We start from the raw sequence: 22,575 nt of genomic DNA, 5'->3' as shown, positions 1-22,575 counted from the left end.
TTATAAGTGCATGAAAATGCATTTGTTTCATAGAGGAATAAATATTAAATATATGATCATAATTCTTCCCTGAAGCCAGAGACAAATCAATTCTGAAGGAAAAAATAAAGATCAGTAAAAGAAAAGTAGAAAAGAAAGCAAGAGGAGAAAACCTTTATCCCAATTCTAACTGTATGAATTTAAGAAAATTAGACATCCTACTGACACCTCAAATGTCTTGTATTAATGAGGAGAATGTATTAGACAGTAATTCTTTCTTTTTCAATTATAGATATTTTCAAAGAAACCATAAATGCTGTCAATGTTCTCCACAGAAAAATCACAGCCATATTAAAAAGAACCAGTTCACACATGTCATAAGATAATATTAAAGATAATATTTATATCATCATGAATATGAAATGAAAACAAGAATGAAACATTTAATAATTTTAAACACTGTAGTATAATCGTATGAAAACATGAATGAAACACTTTAAAACATTGTAATTAATATATTACTAATAGATTAATTCACAAAAGAAGTAAACTCTCCATACATTATAATAGACAAAGGCCCAAACTCCCAAACTAGGAAAAAATATTTGTTCAAAGAAAGCAACAATACACTTTGAGGTGTTCTAAAATGTTCTGAAATATATCATTTCAATATCTTCTTTTAAGTTCTTGTGGCATATTTATTTCAGATAAGGATGAAGCTGTTTAAGCTTAGCTTTTCTTGACAAACCAATTCTCATTGGTCGACTACATGTCTTAAGTGGATGTATTCTTAAAATTCCATGTGAAAAAGAGTTGCCTAGAAAAACAAGGTGATGAAAATTACTTAAAAGAGTAAAAATTATCAATAATTTTATACTTTAAAATGTTAACATACTTTCAGTCGTGGTATTAGCAATATTTACTGGATATCTGCTAAGTGCTCAGACATGTACCACGTGCCTTACATTTATTGATTTATCTAATCCTGTCCCAATGAATAAATGTGAAAACCTAAGCACAGAAAAGTTAAATAAAATAACATCTAAATAAAATTAGCATCCCAGTCTGATAGACTGAACAAAAAAGAAACATAAACTATCATTTTTAAACAGTTAAAAATCTTGTAATTTTCCTATTAAATGCTAAACTATACTACATTTTAATGACTGTTTGCCTTCTAATAGAAATTTACTTTCATTAATAGAGCTCACATGCATTTCCTCTGTGATATATCAATTAAAGGCTCTGGTTTTGAAAATGTCATTGACCATTTCATCTATTATTTTCCAAGTGGTACAAAGCACTTAATGGAAATACATCTATTCTTAAATGAATTAGCCAAATGGGTAAAACTGACTACCCTTTGTAATAAAATAGAATTGTTCAAAAGCTCCAGAGATTTTAATTTTAATGTGGAGACATGTATAAAGTTAAAAATGTAACACTTAGGGTAAACCTCTAAGTAGAGTGGAATTTCAACTTACAGTGGAAATTGAACTTACAAAAATGCCACTTAGTTGTGAAAATTAACATTGAACACATTGGACACCTATTTTGTCTTGACACCTAACTTACCACATAGTTACAGAACCACAGAACTGCAAATATTTGAACACCACTTCACAGAGTGCATTTTCCAAGTAATAATCTAAATGTATCAGTAAATTCATAAATATGTAAAATATATTAAACGTTTGTGTTTATTTTCAAACATCCTAAATTCCATGTTTTCCTCCTGATCATAATGCAGTGGTCATCTTGGAAAATAACTTTAAAATTTTACCTCCTTTCAGTGCAGAATTATGTCTTTCTTCCTTAAATTCATCACAAGACAAAGCAGGCCTTTGAGATAAGGGTTTTTCACAATCTGAAAATAATGATCAGTATATTATAGAAATATTGTAACCATATTTTCAAACATCCTGAATTTCCATGTTTTCCTCATGATAAACATAATGCAGTGGTCACCTTAGAAAATAACTTTAAAATTTTACCTCCTTTCAGTACAGAATTACATCTTTCTTCCTTAAATTCATTGCAAAATAAAGCAGGCCTTTGAGATAAGGGTTTTTCACAATCTGAAAATAAAGATCATTATATTATAGAAATATTATAGCCATATTTTCCAAACATCCTAAATTTCCATGTTTTCCTCATGATAAACATAACCCAGTAGTCATCTAGAAAATAACTTTAACATCTTACCTCCTTTCAGTACAGAATTATGTCTTTCTTCCTTAAATTCGTCAGAAAGCAAAGCAGGCCTTTGAGGTAAGTGTTTTTCACAATCTGAAAATAAAGATCAGTATGTTATAGAAATATTGTAACCATACTTTCAAACATCCTGAATTTCCATGTTTTCCTCCTGACCATAATGCAGTGGTCACCTTAGAAAAAAACTTTAAAATCTTACCTCCTTTCAGTACAATATTGTGTCTTTCTTCCTTAAATTCATCACAAAACAAAGCAGGCCTTTGAGGTAAGGGTTTTTCACAATCTGAAAATAAAGGTCAGTATATTATAGAAATATTATAGAAATACCAAAATAAAACAAGCCCAGTGCCATCAAGTCAATTCCTACCCACAGCCACCCTGTCGCATCAAGTAGGACTGCTGGATAGGATTTTCAGCGCTGTGGCATTGGAGGTTAGGTGTTCAAATCCACCAGGTACTTCACTGAAGTAAGATAAAGTTATCTGTTCCTGAGGCTGTCTGTTCACTTAAAGATTTACAGTCCCTATTTTGGGTCACTTGGAGTCAGAATGGCCTCAAAGGCAATGAGTTTGGTATGTTTACTTCAATTTCATCTTTACGAAAACAAGCAGTTTCCCAGGGAGCACCGTCCATTTAGTTAGCAGCCAAGGGCTTAGACACTGCACCATTAAGGGTCCTATTATAGCAAATAAATCAATGTGTGTGTGTGTGTACACAGATATAGGGACATATTAACTAATATATTTTTCATCAATTACTTTTTTAGATAAACCCATTATTTGTTAAAATATTTTCTTCAATTGGCTAGTAATACTTAAAGAAATAAAGCTAAACCCTTCAGAGTGCTTTTTAAGAATAAAGTAAAGCCTTCAACTTCAACAAATTAATACTTGTACAGACCTTATGGGATCATAATAAGCATCAGTAACCATTATCTTCATTTTATCATTTTGCCAAAATTTTCTATTTGGCCTACAGAAAGAACATCTTAAAACTAACGGACATACCTTCTTCAGAAATAGAATAGAGTAACTCTTCCTTTGACGTCCCTGAGCAGCGATATTTATTAGGGACTTCCTGCTTTCCATCATTGGGTTGCGTTTTCCATTTAAATGAACTTTGGTGGCTTTTATGCATAGGAAGGCCTGCTTTATTATCACAGAGCGAAGACGAAGCACACATTTTGGTGTCAGCAAACACTTGAAAATCTTTTTTTATCTCTTTTCCTACCTCTTCAATATCATTGCTTTCTTCCAAGAAATTTTCTTGCCCAATGTGTGTTTCGACAGTGTTTAGAATTTCTTTCTCCTTACTAATTTCATGAAACATATGAAGCTCTTCAAGAACTAAATCAAATTTGCTCTTCATTTCAAAATCTTTTCCTATTGTCAGAGCTTCTGTTGATAAACACTTGGCTGCTAAGTTCTGAAAACATTCATTGTTTCCTGTACTCAGATCAGTTTCAAACTGATGATTAACACATTCTGTAGAGTCCTTCGGATGAAAATGCTTCGAATTAACTAACTCACTTTCTTGAAAACTGCTTTCATATTCATGTCTGTCAGTATTATTTTGATTAACACATGCTTGTTTTGTCTGTATAGCATCTTCCACATTCACTCTCTTACTCATTGATGAAATCAAGTTTACAGAAAATATACTATTCATTGAAGAGAAACTCTCTTTCTTTTCCTTTTCTATCTTAATGTTTTTATGAGTGTGACAACCACTCATTAAACTTTGTTCTGTAGTTTTTATTTCTTCCTTCAAATTTTCATCTTCTTTACTTTTAATTTCACTTAAGAAGTTCCCAAATTTTGGTACCTGACTTATAGTCATAGTATTGGTTTGCTGATCAGGGATTGTTATGTGGCTTGCCGGGGTGTTCCGTGGTTTGACGTGAAAGCAATCCTCTGATATGCCTTCAGAATTAAAGCTAGTGATCTTATGCTCCTGTCGTCCTTCTATGTCTGACGCATGATTGTATGTTCTTATTTCATAAATGTTTTCATTAATATAACTTTGGTAGTCCTGGATAAACTGAGGACCAGTCTTAGCATCTGTTTCAATAGTAAGAGCACTAGCAGGGGCCCAAGTTTCTCCATCCAAGAGGACACTTTCAAGACCATTGTTCTTGTGAGTAGTTATTTTGGCCCCAAAACTGCCATCCATGTCATCAAAATCCATTAATAGAGGAGTTTTTTCATTAATTTTAATAATTGGGAAACATTTATTTTCAGTAGTCATACTGAGGGATCTATTGTTAACTTCTTTCTTAGCTCCTTCAAAAATTTTTTCAATTTGAAATAGCTTTCTTTTCTTCAACACAGGCCTTATATTATCTTCTAACAGAGGTGAAAAAGCTAAAATCTTTACTTGATATGAAGAATGACTTTCCATTATGATAATTTTCTGATAACTCAAATCTGCTAACCATTTAAATATGCATTCCTCTCCAAATTTAAGTTCATTTTCCATTTTTGTTAAAGAATCCAGGTTGGTGTTCAATATAAGATTTAGAATTTCTGCAACATTGGTCTGCATGTATGTACTTAAAACATTATTATTTCTTTCAACATTCATATTCTTGGTTATGGGATTTTGAACATCAATTCTCTCTTTGCACTTCAAAGCTTCAGGCCAAATAAAAATACGATTATCTTTTTTACTTACAGAAATATATTTTTGTAAACAAAAGATTTCTGTGTTAAAACTTTCAAAAAGTTTGCTTAAATGTAAGCCTTTTTGTGTAGTATAATATCTGAATGGTAGGAAATTTTCATTTTCTTTTTTAGCACTTATGCAAACAATTTTTATTAAACCTCTTTTACTACCCTGTGTTTCTATCACAAAATGCTTTAAATATTCTTTGCATATATTCATAGCTCTTGTATTGTGATCATCTTCCTTGTTAAAAAGGCCTGTTTCTAATGATTGTTGCAATTTAAATTTTCCTCCACTTATTTTCATATTTTCACGCTTAGTAGTCCAGTTATTCATATTCCAACAACTTTCCCTGTTTCTCTTCAAAATACAGTTAGTAGTATAGCCTCTGCCTTGAAATTTTTCCAACCTGGTTGGTAAGTAACTGTCTAGCCATCTTTCTGTTTCTTTTCCTTTTTGTCTTTTTAATATCATAGTTACATTCTTTTCAGAAACGTGTACATCTTGCTTAAGACTATTGTGGATAGTGCAATTGAAACTGATCAAATCTTTTTTTACCTTGAAAGTATTTTGATTTCTGAGTGATTTGTGGTTGCTTTCATAATACTCAGAAAAAGTATTTTCCACATCCACAATTTTATTATCATCCTGTAACTTTTGCTTCTTAACATCGGGTTTATATTGAGAACAGTAAACATTTGTGAAATCCTTCACATATGTCTCATCTTTGTCATTTTTTTCCTTTGCTCTTTTCCTTAAATAGCTAGAGGACATTTTGCTATTTAAATCCGTTGGAAACTTGAGGATACTTATTGTGCTGCTATCTCTGAAACAGCAGGGTTTAGCAATTTCCAAGCTGGGCTGGTTTGGAGATTTTGATATATTTAGTATAGATGGTAGAATGTTATTTTCTTTTTTATTTGATGGCGGAGCAGTGTCAGCTTTACATCTGTTCTTAATTTCATGAAGTGTTGATTTAGCGTCCTTGTCAAAGGTACCGTCTAAAAATGGATTTTCTGCCTGTTTTATATAGCTATTGTCTTTCTGACCACTGCTTTTCCCTTGTGCCAAATATTGTTTTCCCTCTTTGTTTTTATCTCCAGGTATATCATGTGAGGCAGTGTCGGACAGAAGTTGGAGAGCCTCTGGGTTAGATCTATCGAGGCTGTGCCCGCCGACAACCTTCCTCCCGCCCAAAGCCCTCCCTGAAGCCCTCGAGCCAGATTCGAAATGCTGTGAGGGGGGCGACTGAGGAGAGCGAATCGTCTGGAATGTGCTATTCTGGCACTCCAGGTGACGCCTCTGCCTCCCGCTGACTGATTTCTCCACAGGAGAATCATAACTCTCCTTAGTTGAAACGAGGGGCGCCTCGAAGGGCCTGACGGGCAACTCCCGCGTTTCTTCTCCCTCAGACAAGCGAGGCTCTAGAGCTAGCCTCCGCGTCGCCTCAGAGACTTCCTCCTCAGGCTCCTCGAGCCGGAGCCTTTTGCTACTGGGAAGTTGGGGATCAGGGTCTCCCAGAGGCGGTAGAAGGGAGGCAAGCTGACAGAGGGCGGCCGCTTGCTGTGAGGGGCGCGGGGACGACATGACAGCAAGTCTGAAGGACCTGTCCGAGGTACTTGCCAGGCACGGCTATTAATAGGCTCTGAGAGACTCCGCCCCCGCCTAAGCACACGCCCTGGCCCCGCCCCTCACACGCCCTCTACTGTAAACTCAGTATCATTCTTGCGAAAAGCCCCGCCCCGATCACGCCCCTTCCCAGCCCCGATCCCGCCCCTCTCCCGCCCGTGCCCCACAGACCCGCCCACCTCACCCCACCTCCGCTCACGCAGCGCTTCCGCGACCGAGGGTCCTTCGCCTGTTTTTAGCGCCCCGTGATAATGCCTCTACTTTAGCTGATCTAAGTATTTTCTTTCCTCTGGTAAAAAAAAATTAAAAATAAAGAGGAAAATCAGAATCTCTCTCCTTTTTCAAAATTTGTGAATCGCTTCGTTTTGAAAATTCTAAAATTCCATGTTTACCTCAGAATTCCATGTTTACCTCAGAATTCCATGTTTACCTCAGAAGAGACTTCTCCACAGTTGTGCCAGTGTCTCGTCCAATAAAATCATATACTTCTCTAAACGTCCGACCCAAACTCTCTGCCCTGAGAAAGCCCTTTTCTTGGCCTTTTAAATTAGTCCTGTAGTTTTTATAAGTTCGGGTTGCCACCTCATTTGTGAAGAGTGTCTGGGAGGAAGAAAGCGTGGGTACTTCACGCTTTGAATACATCAGCATAAAGTTGATACAAGTGTGTGGAAAATGTTATATGGATGTTATTCATGTCCACTTGAGAATGTGAAAAATAGTAATGTGGGTAAAATTACTTCACTTCAAAATAAAAGTTTTATGTGTGAACTATTCCATTTATTGTGATATTTTGATCTGAACTCCCTGCCATCGAGTCTATGGCGACCCTATAGGACATGGTAGAATTGCCCCTGTCAGTTCCCGAAACTGTAATTCTTTACTGAGGTGGAAAGCCTCATCTTTCTCGCAGAGTGCTGGTGTTTTTGAACTGCTGACCTTGCAGTTAGCCCAATACGCCACCAGGGCTCCCTATAGTTATGACTAAAACCCAATAACAATTGTAAAATCTTTAATTTTCAAGATATGACAAAATAATAATTCAGAAATTATCAAGGGTTCATGAGGTAGGAGGGAGCGGCGAGGGAGGGGGAAAATGAGGAGCTGTTGCCAGGGGCTTAAGTGGAGAGCAAATGTTTTGAGAATGATGAGGGCAATGAATGTACAAATGTGCTTTATAAAATTGATGTACGTATGGATTATGATAAGAGTTGTATGAGCCCCTAATAAAACGATTAAAAATATATATTTAATTTTTTCCTCTGCTTTGAGAATGTTTTTATGATTTCTAGTCAATTCTAGAATCATAACAAAAATCATTTTCAAAATGTTTATTATATAAATGTTTATGAAGAGGCATTTAATTGTGGTTTGTTTCCATCATGCAGACTGACTTACGGCAGGTGGAGACATATTTCTGCTTGATAATTAAAATCTCAGTCCCCTTGGTGATTGTTTCAAAGTTGGTATGTTTTATGTTCCTGGTGATAAAATTGATAAAAACTATAATAACGTGCAGTAGGGTTCCAAATCCAATTCCCATATGAGCATATTTAGTAATATATAAGTAGCATACTACTCTAGGTAACAAGATGTTCATTAGACTCCTGTCATGAAAATATAGATAAAACGTGATCCCAATTCTGAGTATTTGCTGTTATTTTAGCTTATAAATCTCTCTAGAGAACTGTTCACTTAAATTTGTGGAACGTCTTGCCACATAAACACTTCATAAATTCTGTAATAGGAATGTGTCATTGGTTCAGAATGCTCATCAGTGAGTTCTCAAAGTTCTACTTCTACAATCTTATGTTCCACATCTTTCTGAGCCAAGATTTTCCACAAATCTGCATCCCACTCTTATTCAATTTGCTCTATGCTATGATAAATACATAAGAACTAACTTGGTTTAAAAATAGAATGGCTCATAGTGACCTTATGTCCCAGTAAATTAAAACAAAATACCTTATACTATTATATATTCTACTGTTATTTATAAAAGTACATATACTATCATGAAGGAGCCCTGGTGGGGTTGTGGTTATATGTTGAGCTTTGAACCTCAAGATCATCAGTTTGAAACCACCAGGTGCTCCACAGGAGAAAGATGAGGCTTCCTACTACTGTGAAGAGTTAAAGTCTCAGACACCCACTAGGGTAGTTAAACTCTGTCCTCTAAGATCACAAAGTGTCAGAATTTGCTTAGGCAAGATGGATATAATTGTTGCATTAACATGATGTTAAGAGCAAGGTTTTCACTTATAAAGGTATAAAACTGCATGAAAGTTTTCTTCTTGGATTTTGATTCTGAAATCTCTGTTGGGAGTACATACTCACAAACTAAATATAATTCAAATAAGATGTAAACATTTATATGGGAGAAAGATTTAGTAGTGTGTTACCATAAGAGGTTACAGCCTAGAAAACCCAGTGGGTCAGTTCTGCTCTTGTCCTGTATGGTTGCTATAAGTTAGAATTGACTAAATGGCAGTTGGTGTAGTTGTTCTGGTTTGGGTAGGGTCAGATTTCACACAGTGATTTATTATTTTTGTTAATTCTAATAAAGTATGTTCATGATAGATGAGCTTAAACTAAAACTTTGTTTCAGACTTAGAGATAAGATTAATTTTGAATACTGAATGAGAGCTACTAATAGAAATAATTGAACCAAATACAAAGGACTAGAGGAAAACATTATCACTTAATAGAAATGTTTAAAACAAATATAGCTATAAATAACTCATGTCATATTTTTATTTAGTCAATGATCAGCACTAAACTAGTGATAAATAAAACTCAATTGCTATAGAGTTGATTCTTACGCATAGCAATTCTATGCAGAGAAATAAAGTCATGATGTTGCCCATATTTACATATGCAATTAACTTTTGAGGAGAGCAATAATGGTAAATAAAAATGTAATTTATAACAAATAACTTAAATGAGACAATGTGTGTGCTTTAAATGCTTTAAACTATAAATTACATCTTGTTCTCAATTTTCATTAATAATCTTCTCAATCTTCTAAGTTAGAAACAATCAAATTATTCTTTAACTCTTTCTTTCATACTCTTTTCCCAACACCCAAATTCCTTATAGACACTCATCAAGTCTTACTGATTCTACTTCAACTTATGATCATGAAATGAATCCTCTTTTCTTTAGTCTTAATGATTCAGCTTCAGTTCAGGTCCTCATATCTGTGACTGAGAATATGCTAATCAATTAGTCTTTTTATCTGTCTCTTTAACTTCTGTTCAAACTCCACTCTACTATTGTAATACTTTTTCTTCTTAAATCAATCATAGTACTACATACTTATATAAGAACAGTCACAAGCTCTTTGATACTTACAGTATACGGGTTCCTCAAAGTCCAGTGACAAAATGGTTTTCAAATTGTAGTGTGTAGTTTCATAACACAGCTTATTTTCCTGCATCACCTGGCTCTTAAACAATTCCATTTTTGGACATAGAGAGTTCATTGGCCTAAAATGTAAGAACAGGCCTTACTTAAAGTCTTCTGAAATGATGCCCAATTTGACTATTATATGATTAAAATGATCTTCATTCATTTCATTCCCTTATGCCTACAATTTTCGGTAAAATTCCCTTTTACTTCCCACTAAGCAATTTTTCCTCTGTTTCATAGCATTGCAAACATCTGCTGCAATATGTATAAAAGTATGTAATGGTTTCTCTTTTTTACCATTTTATTGGGGACTCTTACAGTTCTTATAGCAATCCATACATTAATTATATCAAGCATATTTGTTCATCTGTTAACTTCATCCATTTCTAAACATTTACTTTCTATTTGATATCAGCTAATAGTTTCTTATATACATAGACTGTTTCCTTTACTAAATTATTAACTCCTTCAGATTCAGAATACTTATGGTTCTCTTTTGTATTTCCAATATTTTCCATTGGACCTCCCACAGAGTAGACAATAATACAGTTTTTAATTGTTGACTTGATATCAGTTGGGCAGTTTAGCAAATAAATGCTATAGAAATTTCAGACAAGGATGAAATTAGTTCCTAAACAGAGTAGGCTAAAAACACTTCACAGGAGAGGGAATTAAAGTGGATCTCTTAAAAAAGGGAAGAAAAGTTGTACTTTCCTCTTTCAGAAATGAAGAAAATGAAGAAATGGCTGTAGCTTTCTATGGAAGAAAAATAAAAATGAACTCAGCTAAGTCATTGCTCCAGGAAAAAAAATAATCTGTAAAGATAAACAATAGGGGTGGGGGAAGATAAACAACAGAATGAAACACTGCCTGGTCCTACTCCATCCTTACAAATGTTCTTATGTTTGACTCCATTGTAGCAACCATTATATCAATGCATCTTGTGAAGGGCCTTCCTCCTTATGCCGCTCCTTTCCTCTATCAAGCATGATGTCCTTTCCCTGATAGCATGTCCAAAGCCTGTGATGCCAAGTCTCATCGTCCCTGCTTCTAAGGAGCATTCTGGCTGCACTTCTGAAACAGAAATGTTTGGTTTTAGGTAGCACGAGTTACTTTCAATAACCTTTGCCAGCACCGTAATTCAAATGCATTCTTCGTCATGCTTCTTTATTCAATGTCCGTTTTTCACCTTCAGGTGAGGGGAGTGAAAATACTATGAGATAGGTCAGGCACACTCTCCTCCTCACAGTGACATCCTTGCTCTTCAACAAGTCTTAATGCAGCAAATGTGCCATTTGATTTCTTTTTTCTTCTTCTTTTTTTAAAGATCATTTTATTGGGGCTCTTACAGCTCTTTTAACAATCCATACATCAATTTTTTCAAGCATATTTGTACATAAGTTTCCATCATCATTTTCTAAACGTTTACTTTATATTTCAGCCCTTAGTATTTGCTGTTCCTTCCCCACTCCTACCCTCATGATCTCTTAATAAATATATGTTGTTATTATTATTTTCATATCTTACACTGTCTGCCTTCCCCCATGGTTTCTGTTGTTCATCCCCTAGGGAGTAGAGAGGGTGGGTACGTGAGGATCATTGAGATTGATTTTCCCTCCTCCCCTCCTCTCACCTCCTTTCCCCTAGTCTCCTGGTATTGCTACTCCCATTTCTGTTCCTGAGGGGTTTAGCTGACATGGATTCTGTGTGTCATGAGCTCTTATCTGTACCAGTGTACATGCTCCAGTCTAGCCTGAAGTGAAAGTCAGGACTGGGGTCATGATAGTTGGCGGGTAGGAAGCCTCAAGGAACAAGAGGAATATTGTGTTTCATCAGTGCTATACCACACCCTGATTGACTCATCTCTTCCTTGTGACCCTTCTGTGAGGGTATGTCCCATTGTCAACAGATGGGATTTGGGTCTTTGCTCCAAACTCTGTCATTCTCAACAATATGTTTGTTTGTTTGTTTTTGTTTGTTTGTTTGTTTGTTTGTTTTGTGTGGTATTCTGACGCCTGTTTTCTGATCCCGTTGACACCACATGATTGCACAGGTTGGTGTGCTTCTTCCATGTGGGCTTTTTGCTTCTCTGTTAGATGGCCTTGACTGATGCTTCCACGAACATTGATTATTGATCCAAGCAAGATGAAGTTTTTGGCAACTTTAGTCTTTTCACTGTTAATCATAGTGTTGCCACGTGAGAATTTTGGCTTTCTTTACATACAGTTGTAACTTATTTTGAAGGCAGAAACCCTTACTCTTCATCAGCAAGGGTTCAAGTCCTCCTGGATTTCAGCAAGCAAAGTTGTACCCTGTGCCTATTGTAAGTTGTTAATAAGGTTTCCTGCAAACCTGATGCCATGCTCTTCTGCACATAGTCTAGGTACAGATTGAATGAATGTGGTGAGAAGACACAACTCTGGTGCACACCTTTCTTGACATTAAGCCATGCACTATTTCTCTGTTCCGTTAGAAAGACAGCCTCTTGTTCCATGATCTGCAGGAGCACAATGTATATTTTTGATTCTATTAAAATAATAGGAAAGAAAAAAAGGCCCATAAATTCTGGGATCACACTGCCTGGATTGGAATCCTGGTTACACTATTTACTGGGTCTTTGAGTCAATTACTTAGCCCTTTTTTCTCTAGAAATTAAGCAAACCAAAAAAGATATTACAATATATTATTAAGTATTTTGAAATATATTAAATATCTTTACTGGTCTTTAGCTATCATACTGTGTTTTTCATTATTTTACTTTTATAAATAATAAATCATATTGGGGACTCATATATAACAGTCCATACACCCATTATATTAAGTGCATATGTACAAATATTGCCATCTACAGTTTCAAAACATAATTTTTTTCTTTTGGGGTACTCATACTTTGTTCTTAATTTTAGAGCAATTTTAGGTTTAGAGAAAATTTAACATATAGTAAACAGTTTTTATAAACCCCTATAGCAATTCTGCCTATTATTAACATCTTGCATTAGCATAATATATTTATTAACATTGAATAACCAATATTAACACATTATTGAAGTTCATCGGTTATGCTAAGGTTCATTCCTCAACATGGGTTTTGACAAGTACATTGGGTTTGATAAACCCAGTTGTACCCATATTGCCATGTATCTACAATTTCAGTATCATACAGGGTAGTTACACTACTGACCTTTTCATTGTCTATGTCATTTCATCTTTTAAAATATGCCATACAGCTAGAAATATACAGTGTGTGTTGAGCAGAGTTCTCTAGAGAAACAAAACCAGGACATTTATGATTAGATAGATAAGGAGATTGATTTAGACAGCTAATTAAACCACAGAGGGCTCAGTTCAACTCACTTCCATGGAACAGTTAATATACTGGAAGTCCTTCAACTCACATGGGCTGCCAGGTCCAAGATCTAGGAAGCAGACAGCAGAGTACTCCCTTGGGCAAGGCAAGCAGAGTCTGCCCACAGGCAGCAAGCAGCAGGGTGGGTCACCAAGTGTCAGTAGTTCAGGAAGTTAGTGAAGCAGGCCTGGAAGGGATATCATGGGGCACCAGCAATGCAAGGCAACAGGAGCCACCAGCCTCAAGCTCAAGTGATGTATGCACCAGTAGCGTGGCCAAGCAGGTCTTGAAGGAGCCTCAAACTGTAGCAACCTGATCCTCGGATTGGCCTGGCCCCCATGTAGTATATAGCTCACAGGGTGAGGCAGAGAACTAGCTAAAGCAGCAGCATGCGCAACATGCTCTGATCACTAGAGAGCAAGAGAGATGGGGGCAGGCCTTGCAGGGTCCTTTATCTCTTAGCTCTCCAATCAAACTGCAACCTGATTAATCCCACACACTCCTATTGGCCAGCTTGGCTATCGCACAGTGTGTATGTTGCTTTTTCCAAATAGGCTTCTTTCAGTTAGCACTATACATTTAAGAGTCCTACCGTATTTTCTTAGCATGATAGCTCTTTTGTGTTTTGTTTTGTTTTAATCACTGATTAAAATTCCACTGAATGAAGGTACCACAGTTTATTTATCTATTCACCGTTTTGAAAGACATCTTTTTTAACTTCCAGTATGGAATTAATATATATAAGCTGCTATGAATATCTGCATACAGGTTTTTTTGTGTGAACATAAATTTTGATGTCATTTGGGTGAGCTTGCTGTATCATGAAGCAGGACTATGGTTTTAGCTTATAAGGACCTGGCAGACTGTCTTCCAAAACAACTGTTCCATTTTGCATCCCCACAAAAATAAATGAAAATTCCTATTGCTCTACATAGGTTTCAGTATTTAATGTTGTCCTTTTTAAAATCTTCAATTCCCTAATGACATGAGAGAATGTAAAATTTAAAGACTAACAAAACACTACTACACACCCATCAGAATTGTTAATGACACGGACAGCTCCATTGGTGTAGAGGGTTACCCACTGGACTGCTCACCACAATGTTAGCAGTTCAGACCCACTAACTGCCCAGGGGAGAAAGACGAGGCTCTATAATCCCATGGAGGTTTACAGTCTTGGAAAGTCATGGGGGAAGCTGTACTCCTTCCTGCCAGGTTGCTATGGGTCAGAATTGACTCCGCGACAGTGAGTCAGGTATTTTGTTTTTTAATGATATGTGATAATATCTTTTCATAAGTCTTATTTACAGTTCTCTTGCCCAGTTTCAAATAGCTTGCTTATTTTGTTTTTGTTGAGTTTTAAATATTTTGGATACAACTATTTTATTAGATGTGTGTTTTGCCTATGTTTTCTCCCCAGTTCATAACTTACCTTTTTATTAATAGTGTCCTTTACAGAGCAGTAATATATATTTTTAATGAAGTTCAACTCAGCCATTTTCCCTTTTATGAATCTTTCTTTTAGTACTACATCAAAAATTTGTCAAACCTGAGGCAGACACTATCCTGTTATCTTTTGAAAGTTTTATAATTTGGTGCTTCACATTCACATCTATAATTCATTTTTTGCTAATTCTGATCCTCCTTTTTCCCTTGTAGGTGAACGGCCAGTTTTTCACTGACATTTGGTGAAAAATGATCAACTCTCCTTTGGATTGCCTTTTATGTTTTCTGCCAGAGATTGGTTGACTATATTTCTGAGGCTCTGCAGTACTCTGTTCTGTCACATAGACCCATGAGTCTATTCCCCCTCCCCCAAACGCTACACTCTCTTGATTATGAAAGCTTTACAGTAAAATGTGAGTAGCGGCAGTTCTCCGGTTGCAGTAGTGTGCTGACTATTCTGGGTCTTTCATTGTCCCGTATCAATTTTAGAATCAGTTTGCAAGATAAGCTTTGGGGGGTTTGAATTTGATTGTGTTGAATTTATAGATCCAGCTGGAAATAAGTGGCATCTTAAAAATATTAAACCTTTCCGCTCATAGCATGAAAACTCTATTATCTGAAAAGTCTTTCTTTTATTTTTATTATGCCTTTGTAGTTTTCTTTAGATAGCTCTTGCATTTTGTTCTACGTTTTCCTCAGATAGCGCTTGTGTTTTGTTCTAGGTTTTGTTGTTAGGCGCCACAGAGTTAGTTCCAACTCCTAGTAAACTTATGCACAGCAGAACAAACATCGTCTTGTCCTGTGCCGTCTTCATAATCGTTGCTATATTAGAGACCACAATAGCAGACACTGTGTGAATTCATCTTGTGCAAGGGCCTCCTTCTTTTTGCTGATCCTATACTTTACCAAACATTCTGCCTTTTACCAGGGACTGGTCTTTCTTAAAAACAGGTCCAAATTACGGGAGATGAACTTTTGCCATCTTCCCTTCTAGATATGTTTTGCAGGACAGATGTGTTCATTCCTCCGGCAGTTCATGATATATTTAATATTCATCACCATCACCATAGCTAGATACATTATTCAGTAACTTTTTCAGGGTAAGGGTGTTCTCTTATGTAAATAGTGTTTTGTGTTTTATTTTAAATTCCAATTTTTAACTACTGATATATAAGAAAGTAATAAACATGTGTACATTGACCTTATATCCTCCAACTTTGCTTATTAGTCCTTATAATCATGTATCAATCCCAGGAGTTTTGATGATTTGTTTTTTATTTTTTTGTTTGTTTGTTTGTCTGTGTGTGTGTATTTTCTAGCCATTTGGGGAGATTTTTCAACATAGTTAATCATGTCATTTGTGATTAAAGATAGCTTCATTTCTTTCTTCCCAATTTATTTTATTTGTCTTACTGAATTAGCTGAGTGCCCACACATGTCAAATAAAAGTAATGAGAGAGGTCTTCCTTGAATTATCCTCAATCCTAGAGAGAAGGCATGTAGCTCCTTGTGATTAAATGTGATATTTGCAACAGGTTTATTTTTCAAGTTTTCATTTTTAATGAAATGACTTTGGGAAGAACGTACATTTTATGACACCAACGCTAGTGTTCAGAGTCACAGGTAGATAGAGTTATGTCCATTCCGTAATTAATATGAATGCCAACATCTCTAGCTCTTCATTTTTGGTGACATGGCAAACAAAATCAAGAAAGCAACCATCATACAAGAGACCCGTATCTTCGGACAAGGCAAATCCCTGGATGACATAGTCGAACGGCTGCTGCTTCAGCGAAGGGTTTCTGGCATAACCAATGATGAGGCTGCCAAAGACGGTTCCAACACCAGCACCAGCACCAGCCACTCCTATTGCAGCAACGGCACCAATAAATTTGGCAGCAGTACCAATGTCTCTGCCGCTTGCACTGGTCTGAAACTCCCTTCAGATTAATGCAGACACACCAGCCTGGGCCCCATTCAACACTGCTGAGCCCTCTCTAGCTCTAGCTTCTGGGCGACATAACTCGGATGCAGACCTTGGTCAGCCTGCAAGTCTGGGTCCAGCTCAGATGTGAGAGCGTGGAGGCAAGCTTGGCACAAGCGAACATCTCAAAGTCTCCCGGGAGGCGTGGCTGGAGGACTGGGGTGACAGGTGGTGTGGGCTTCTCTCCCGCTCCCTTGCTTCTCCAGCAGCAGAGGTCGAAAAAGTGGGGCAAGCCAAGGAAGTTTCTCTGTTGAAAGTTGGTTAACTTCTTGTTATGGATAGTTGTTGGATTCTGACAAATCACTTTCTTTATTTCTTGATATGATTATATGATTGGCTTCTTTAGCTTTCTGATGCCCATTATGCTATTTGGTTTTAGCTTACAGAATCAGCTTACATACCAGGGATAAAACACAGTTGGTAGTAATGTAGAACTTGTATACCTTGTTGAATTAATTTTGTAAAGGTTTTTTTGTAGTTGTGCTCACGGGAAATGTTGGATATACTTTTCTTTCTTACACTTGTTTTTCGTGCTAAAAGGCTAGCATACAAAGCTAGCCTCACAAATGAATTGAGACGTTTCCCTCTGTCTTGATTATCTGGAAAAGATTTGAGGGAAGTATATCATTTCTTTTTTAATGTTTGGAAGAAATTACTAGAAAACATTCTGGGCCTGGTGCATACAGTTTGGGAAGATATAATCATTCGTTTAATTTATTTCTTAATTACAACTGATTATCTGTTTTTCCTTCTGTTAGTTTCGAACCTTTATATTTCAAGGAACTGCTTCATTTCAGTTAAGTTATAAAATATGTGGTATACTGTTAATAATATCATTTCTTTATTAATTTTAATGCCCATGAAATCAACAATGATAGATCCTCTGTCAAGTCTGGATTTAATAATTTGTAACTTCCCTCTTTTTTCTTGGCTGACTTTGTTAGAGTTTTATTATTTCTATTGATAAAAAATACAAGCATTGTTTTTTCCATTGATTTTTCTCTGATTTTTCATTCCTTATGTGTTGCTCAAATTTGATTATTTATTCTCTTCCACTTACCTTAGTTGTATACATTATTTCTTTTTCCTGTTTTTGATTATAAAGCTTTGAGTGTTTTCTTATTTTTTCATTTGTAATGCCTGCATTTAACAGTGTAAATGGCATCCAATCCCATTTTTCCTGTATCTCACAATTTTTTAATAAATTGTATTTTCACTTTTACTCAATTTAAAATATTTTTAAATACCTTGATATTTCTTTGATTCATGTACTATTTAAAAGTGTATTTGTTTGAGCTCTAGATATTTGGGGATTTTTCAGCCATGTTCCTATTAGTGATTTCTGGGGTTTACCTCCATTAGTGACTTAGGACTTCTGGTGCTCACTGAGCTGCTAATCAGAAGGTCTGCTGTTTGAGACCGTCAGCCACTTCGAAGGAAGACAGGCGAGGCTTTCTACTCCCATAAAGAATTAAAGCTCGTAACACCACAGGATAAATTCTACCCAGTTCTACAGGGTCGCTATAATTTCTTTCACCCCTTGTCTGTCAGTTGGTCATACTGCGGTGGCTTGTGTGGTTCTGGAATGCCACATCACTAGTATTTTAAATACTGGCAGAGTCATCCAAAGTGAACAGGTTTCAGCCGAGCTCCCAGACTAAGAACAAATTACGAAGGAAAAACAAGCTGTTCACTTCAGAGGAATTAGTCACTGAAACCCCAATGTACAGCATCGACACATTGTCAGCTACTGAAAACCTAATGAGTAGCAGCAGAACATTGTCAGACACAGTGTCAGAAGATGAAGTCCCCAGGTCAGGAGGCACTGAAATATGACTGAAGAAGAGCTGCCTTCTCAAAGTAGAGTCGACCACAATGATGCCGACAGAATAAAGCCATCAACCATCAAGTCTGTGGGACTTTCATTGCCTGATGCGGCATGAGTCAAAATGCTTCTTCTGAAGCAACTGCAAAAAATCTAATAATCAGAACTTTGAAGGTACGAAGTATGAATCTATGAAAATTGGAAATCATTAAACATGAAATGCAACACAAAATTTGATAGTCTGGGTGCTAGTGAGCTGAAATGGACTGGTATTGATCATTTGACTCAGAAAACCATATGGTTTACTATGACAGGCATGGTACAATCAGGATGAATAGTTTCTCATTCATCTTCAAAGAGCAGCATTTCAAGATATATCTTGAAGTACAATGGTGACCGACATAGGATAGTGTCTTTCCACAAACAAGGCAATCCAATCTATACAACTCTTCTGCAAATTTACTCACCAACTACTAAAGCTAGTGATGCAGAAATTGAAGAATCCTATCAATGTGTTCGGTCTGAAATTAATCAAACATGAAACCAAGATGCATCGATAATTATTAGCAATTAGAATGCAAAAGTTGGAAAGTAGGAGGCAAGAATAGTCGTTGGAAAATATAGTCTGGGTGATAGAAACATAGCTAGAGAATGCATAATAAAATGTTGCAAAACCAAGGGCTTGTTCCCAGAAAATACCATTCTTCAACAATAAAACGGTGACTGTACAAGTACACTTCTTCATATGAAATACAAGAAATCAAATTAACTACATCTGTGGAAAGAGACCATATAGAAGCTCAATATCAGCAGCTAAAACCAGGATGACGCTGAAGAAAACACAAACATGCTTAGCAACTGGCTGAAAGGTCGCACTCTCTCTGCCCAGCCAGCAGAAGAAAAACCTGAAAATCCACTTCTACAAGCCCAGCCGTTGAAAACCTATGAGAGCATGGTTTTACTGGGACACACCTGAGGTCATCATGAGGCAGAATGTATTTGATTAACTGGTTAACTATTGTTTCCAAAGGGTTACTTTTTACCTGCTCTGGAAGGATGAAAGAAGGAGGTTTTCCTCTGATCTCCATTATGAGAACCTGTTGGGCCTCCTGGAGGTAAAATTCATGGAAACGTGAGGTTTCCCTTAAGTTTATGCCCCACAGTTTTTCATTCTCCAGCTAGCTCACATTGAGTAATTTATTCTTTATGATTCAAATGAGTCAGAATTGACTCAACGTGTCTGTGAGATTGAATTCTTTTGAGATGGAGAATTAGTTCTAGCAATGAATTCTGCTCCTGGTCTTCTGCTTCCAGTAAACTGTAATACTAAGAGTATCCACCTACCTCTCCAGTTTGGCTGACAGCAGATTGCCTTGTGATCTTAGCTCATTCTAACAGAGCTAAGAACAGTCATTTTTCAATTAGTTCTGTTTCCTTCTTGTGAACCAGGCAACATTCAAATTAGAAATGTTTAAGTGGGAACCAGAAGTTTATGCTACTTTATAAAGGTTTAATAATCATATGACTCATATTCAGTATTTTTCACCAATCTGAAGTTAAGAATTATTAACTGAGACATCTTTGGGATTAACATCTTGATTTTATTTCCTGCCTCAGTTGTCATCACGTATGGTTTGTTTTCATGGTTTTCCTAAATATAGCCAAATAAAGAGCTAATTACTAAGCACTAAAAGACATTTACTCTGAGAGCCATAGCTTTCACTCAATGAAATAGTCGGTAAGTACTGAGTACAAATTATATGCCCAGTACTGTACCAGGTGCTAAATAAAGAAATTGTGACATAAAGACAAGTCATTAACATTAACAAACACTTAACAATGTAAAAAATGCAGTAACTTGTTGATAGACTTTCTAAATAATATAGAATTTCTGTTCAGATGAGTTGCATTACTGAGGATTGGAATGGGCTAAAGCATCACAGAGAATGCTTATGATCTAAAGTAGAAATGGAGTGCAACACTGGGTAAAGACTATAAAGACATACAATTTTGCATCGGTGTGCGTTTTAAATGAATTGGTATGTTTATGAACAGCAGAAATATCAGACGTGGATCCTTCCAATTCTTTTTGTTATAATTACTATTGTCCTAATTATGCATTATAATATATATGTTACATATAAAACTATAATAGTAACCTTTACCAGTTTGGGCTGTTTGGGAGAAAAAAGAGAAGACCACACTCCACAGTGGGTTATACCACTTAGTATAGTTCGCAACTATTTTGTGGCCTACATTGAGGAAAAAAAACTACAATAGTATATATACTAGCACAGAGCTCTGGTGATATAGTGGGATACACAGTGGACCACTAACCACAAAATCAGCAGTTGGAAACCACCAGCCCCTACAAGGGAAAAAGATGAGGCTTTCTACTCCTTTAAAGATTTACAGTCTTGGAATTACAGAATTTTTATAAGAATATGTCATCCTCAAAATGCTCCTAAGCAGTAACTCCTGGAAGATATTAGCATTATTGTTTAATATGGGAAGTTTTAATATGCTGATTCTGGAAATAATTCACAAAATGTAGCTTGAAAATGGGAGATCAGTAAAGAATCTACTTCAATAGCATACAAATTACAGCAGCATCTGTACATAGTCGATTGCTCTCAAAGCAGTAAAATATATGACATTTCTCTAGAAACTCTAATGGAGAAAATTATTTAGACTTTTGCAAAACCCTGAAAAGCTACCATTAGTTCCAAGAAGCTTCAAATGAACTGTGAGAGGGGAAAAAACTTAGCAAAACCTTTATTTATTGAAGATAAAAGGGAAGAGTATAAACATATTTATTGGCTTTGAAACTATTAAACTAGGTGCCAATCGATGACTCGTGCCAATTGTAAATACTGTTTCTCAGTCAAATAGACCAATAAATCCCTTTTGCCACATCTAATATTAATTTTCTTTTAGCTATCTAATCACATGGTATTCTTGAAAATTAACTCAAATATTAAGTCACATCTTGCTTGAATACTTTAAAGACATATTACAATATATCTGCTACAAACCTTTATTGAATAATACAAACTGTATTCACTTTCTAGGAGCTGTCAAATGTTCTCCCTAAAGCCAAGGTAAAACCAAAACCCAAACTCACTCCCATCGTGTAGATATCAACTCATAGTGATCCTGTAGGACAGGGTAGAACTGCCCCTGTGAGTTTCAGACTGCAACTCTTTTTTTTTTAAACATTTTATTAGGGGCTCATACAACTCTTATCACAATCCATACATATACATACATCAATTGTATAAAGCACATCCGCACATTCCCTGCTCTTAACGTGAGTAGAAAGCCCATCTTTCTCTTGAGGAGCAGCTTGTGGTTTTCAGCTGTTCCCCTTGAGGTTGACAGACAATCAGAACCACTATACCTCCAGGGATCCTGAAAGAACAGGATAAGAGCAACTATTTTTCTTCTGCTTTTGTTTCTGAAATGGAGAGTTGTGCACCATGCCTACCGTGTCAATTATGAAGTGTGATATTTATTAAGCTATAAAAAAATCTTCCTAATTATCAGAATTCACAACTGAATTTTAATTCTTCTAGAGACTAAAATTACAGGAAAATAACTCATTGAGAATGAAAACTAATGATATGAAGAAGAAATTAATCAACTAAATAATGTCTGAGCTCTATTATGAAGAAGGGTTTGACATTTTAAATAATAGTACAAGTGTAAGACACGATAGCTGAATCAGTATCTTTATCATACAGTTGGATATTAAAAATGTTAATGGAGAACTGTGTGGCATGGACAGATATTATTTATTGTTTTATTAATTTAAGTTTACTGAAAATTGAAATAATGGAAATTTTATCATAAAATAATTAATAAAGGATATATAATGTATTGTTAGATATATGAGAACTTAGAGGAAAAACTGAAAACATTTGAGTTATATAAATCAACTAATGCAATGTAATTGACTCTCCGTGGAACTCTGCTACTCCTAGACAAGAACAGACTACGGAGAAGGAACAGGGAATCCACTTCTGAGAGATTAGCCCCTAAGAACCTTCTGATTAGAAGCAAAACTTGGCAGATATAGTA

General features: G+C 35.9%; 1 protein-coding gene and 1 pseudogene across 1 annotated transcript; one reads left to right on the top strand and one right to left on the bottom strand.

Annotated features, from left to right (window-relative positions):
* Positions 1 to 620: 620 nt before the first annotated feature.
* On the bottom strand, positions 621 to 6,444 carry RAD51AP2 (RAD51 associated protein 2). The gene is given in 3 exon segments (XM_075557264.1): positions 621 to 796; positions 2,393 to 2,476; positions 3,201 to 6,444. Coding segments are annotated over 3 exon segments (3,504 nt in total).
* Positions 6,445 to 20,600: 14,156 nt separating this feature from the next.
* Positions 20,601 to 20,754, top strand: LOC142455833 (small nucleolar RNA SNORA4; annotated as a pseudogene).
* Positions 20,755 to 22,575: the final 1,821 nt, after the last annotated feature.

The sequence above is a fragment of the Tenrec ecaudatus genome, chromosome 8 (assembly GCF_050624435.1).
Source record: "Tenrec ecaudatus isolate mTenEca1 chromosome 8, mTenEca1.hap1, whole genome shotgun sequence".
NCBI lineage: Eukaryota > Metazoa > Chordata > Mammalia > Afrosoricida > Tenrecidae > Tenrec > Tenrec ecaudatus.
The sequence above is the reverse complement of the archived record's forward strand: the minus strand, read 5'-3'. Positions and strand labels throughout refer to the sequence as shown.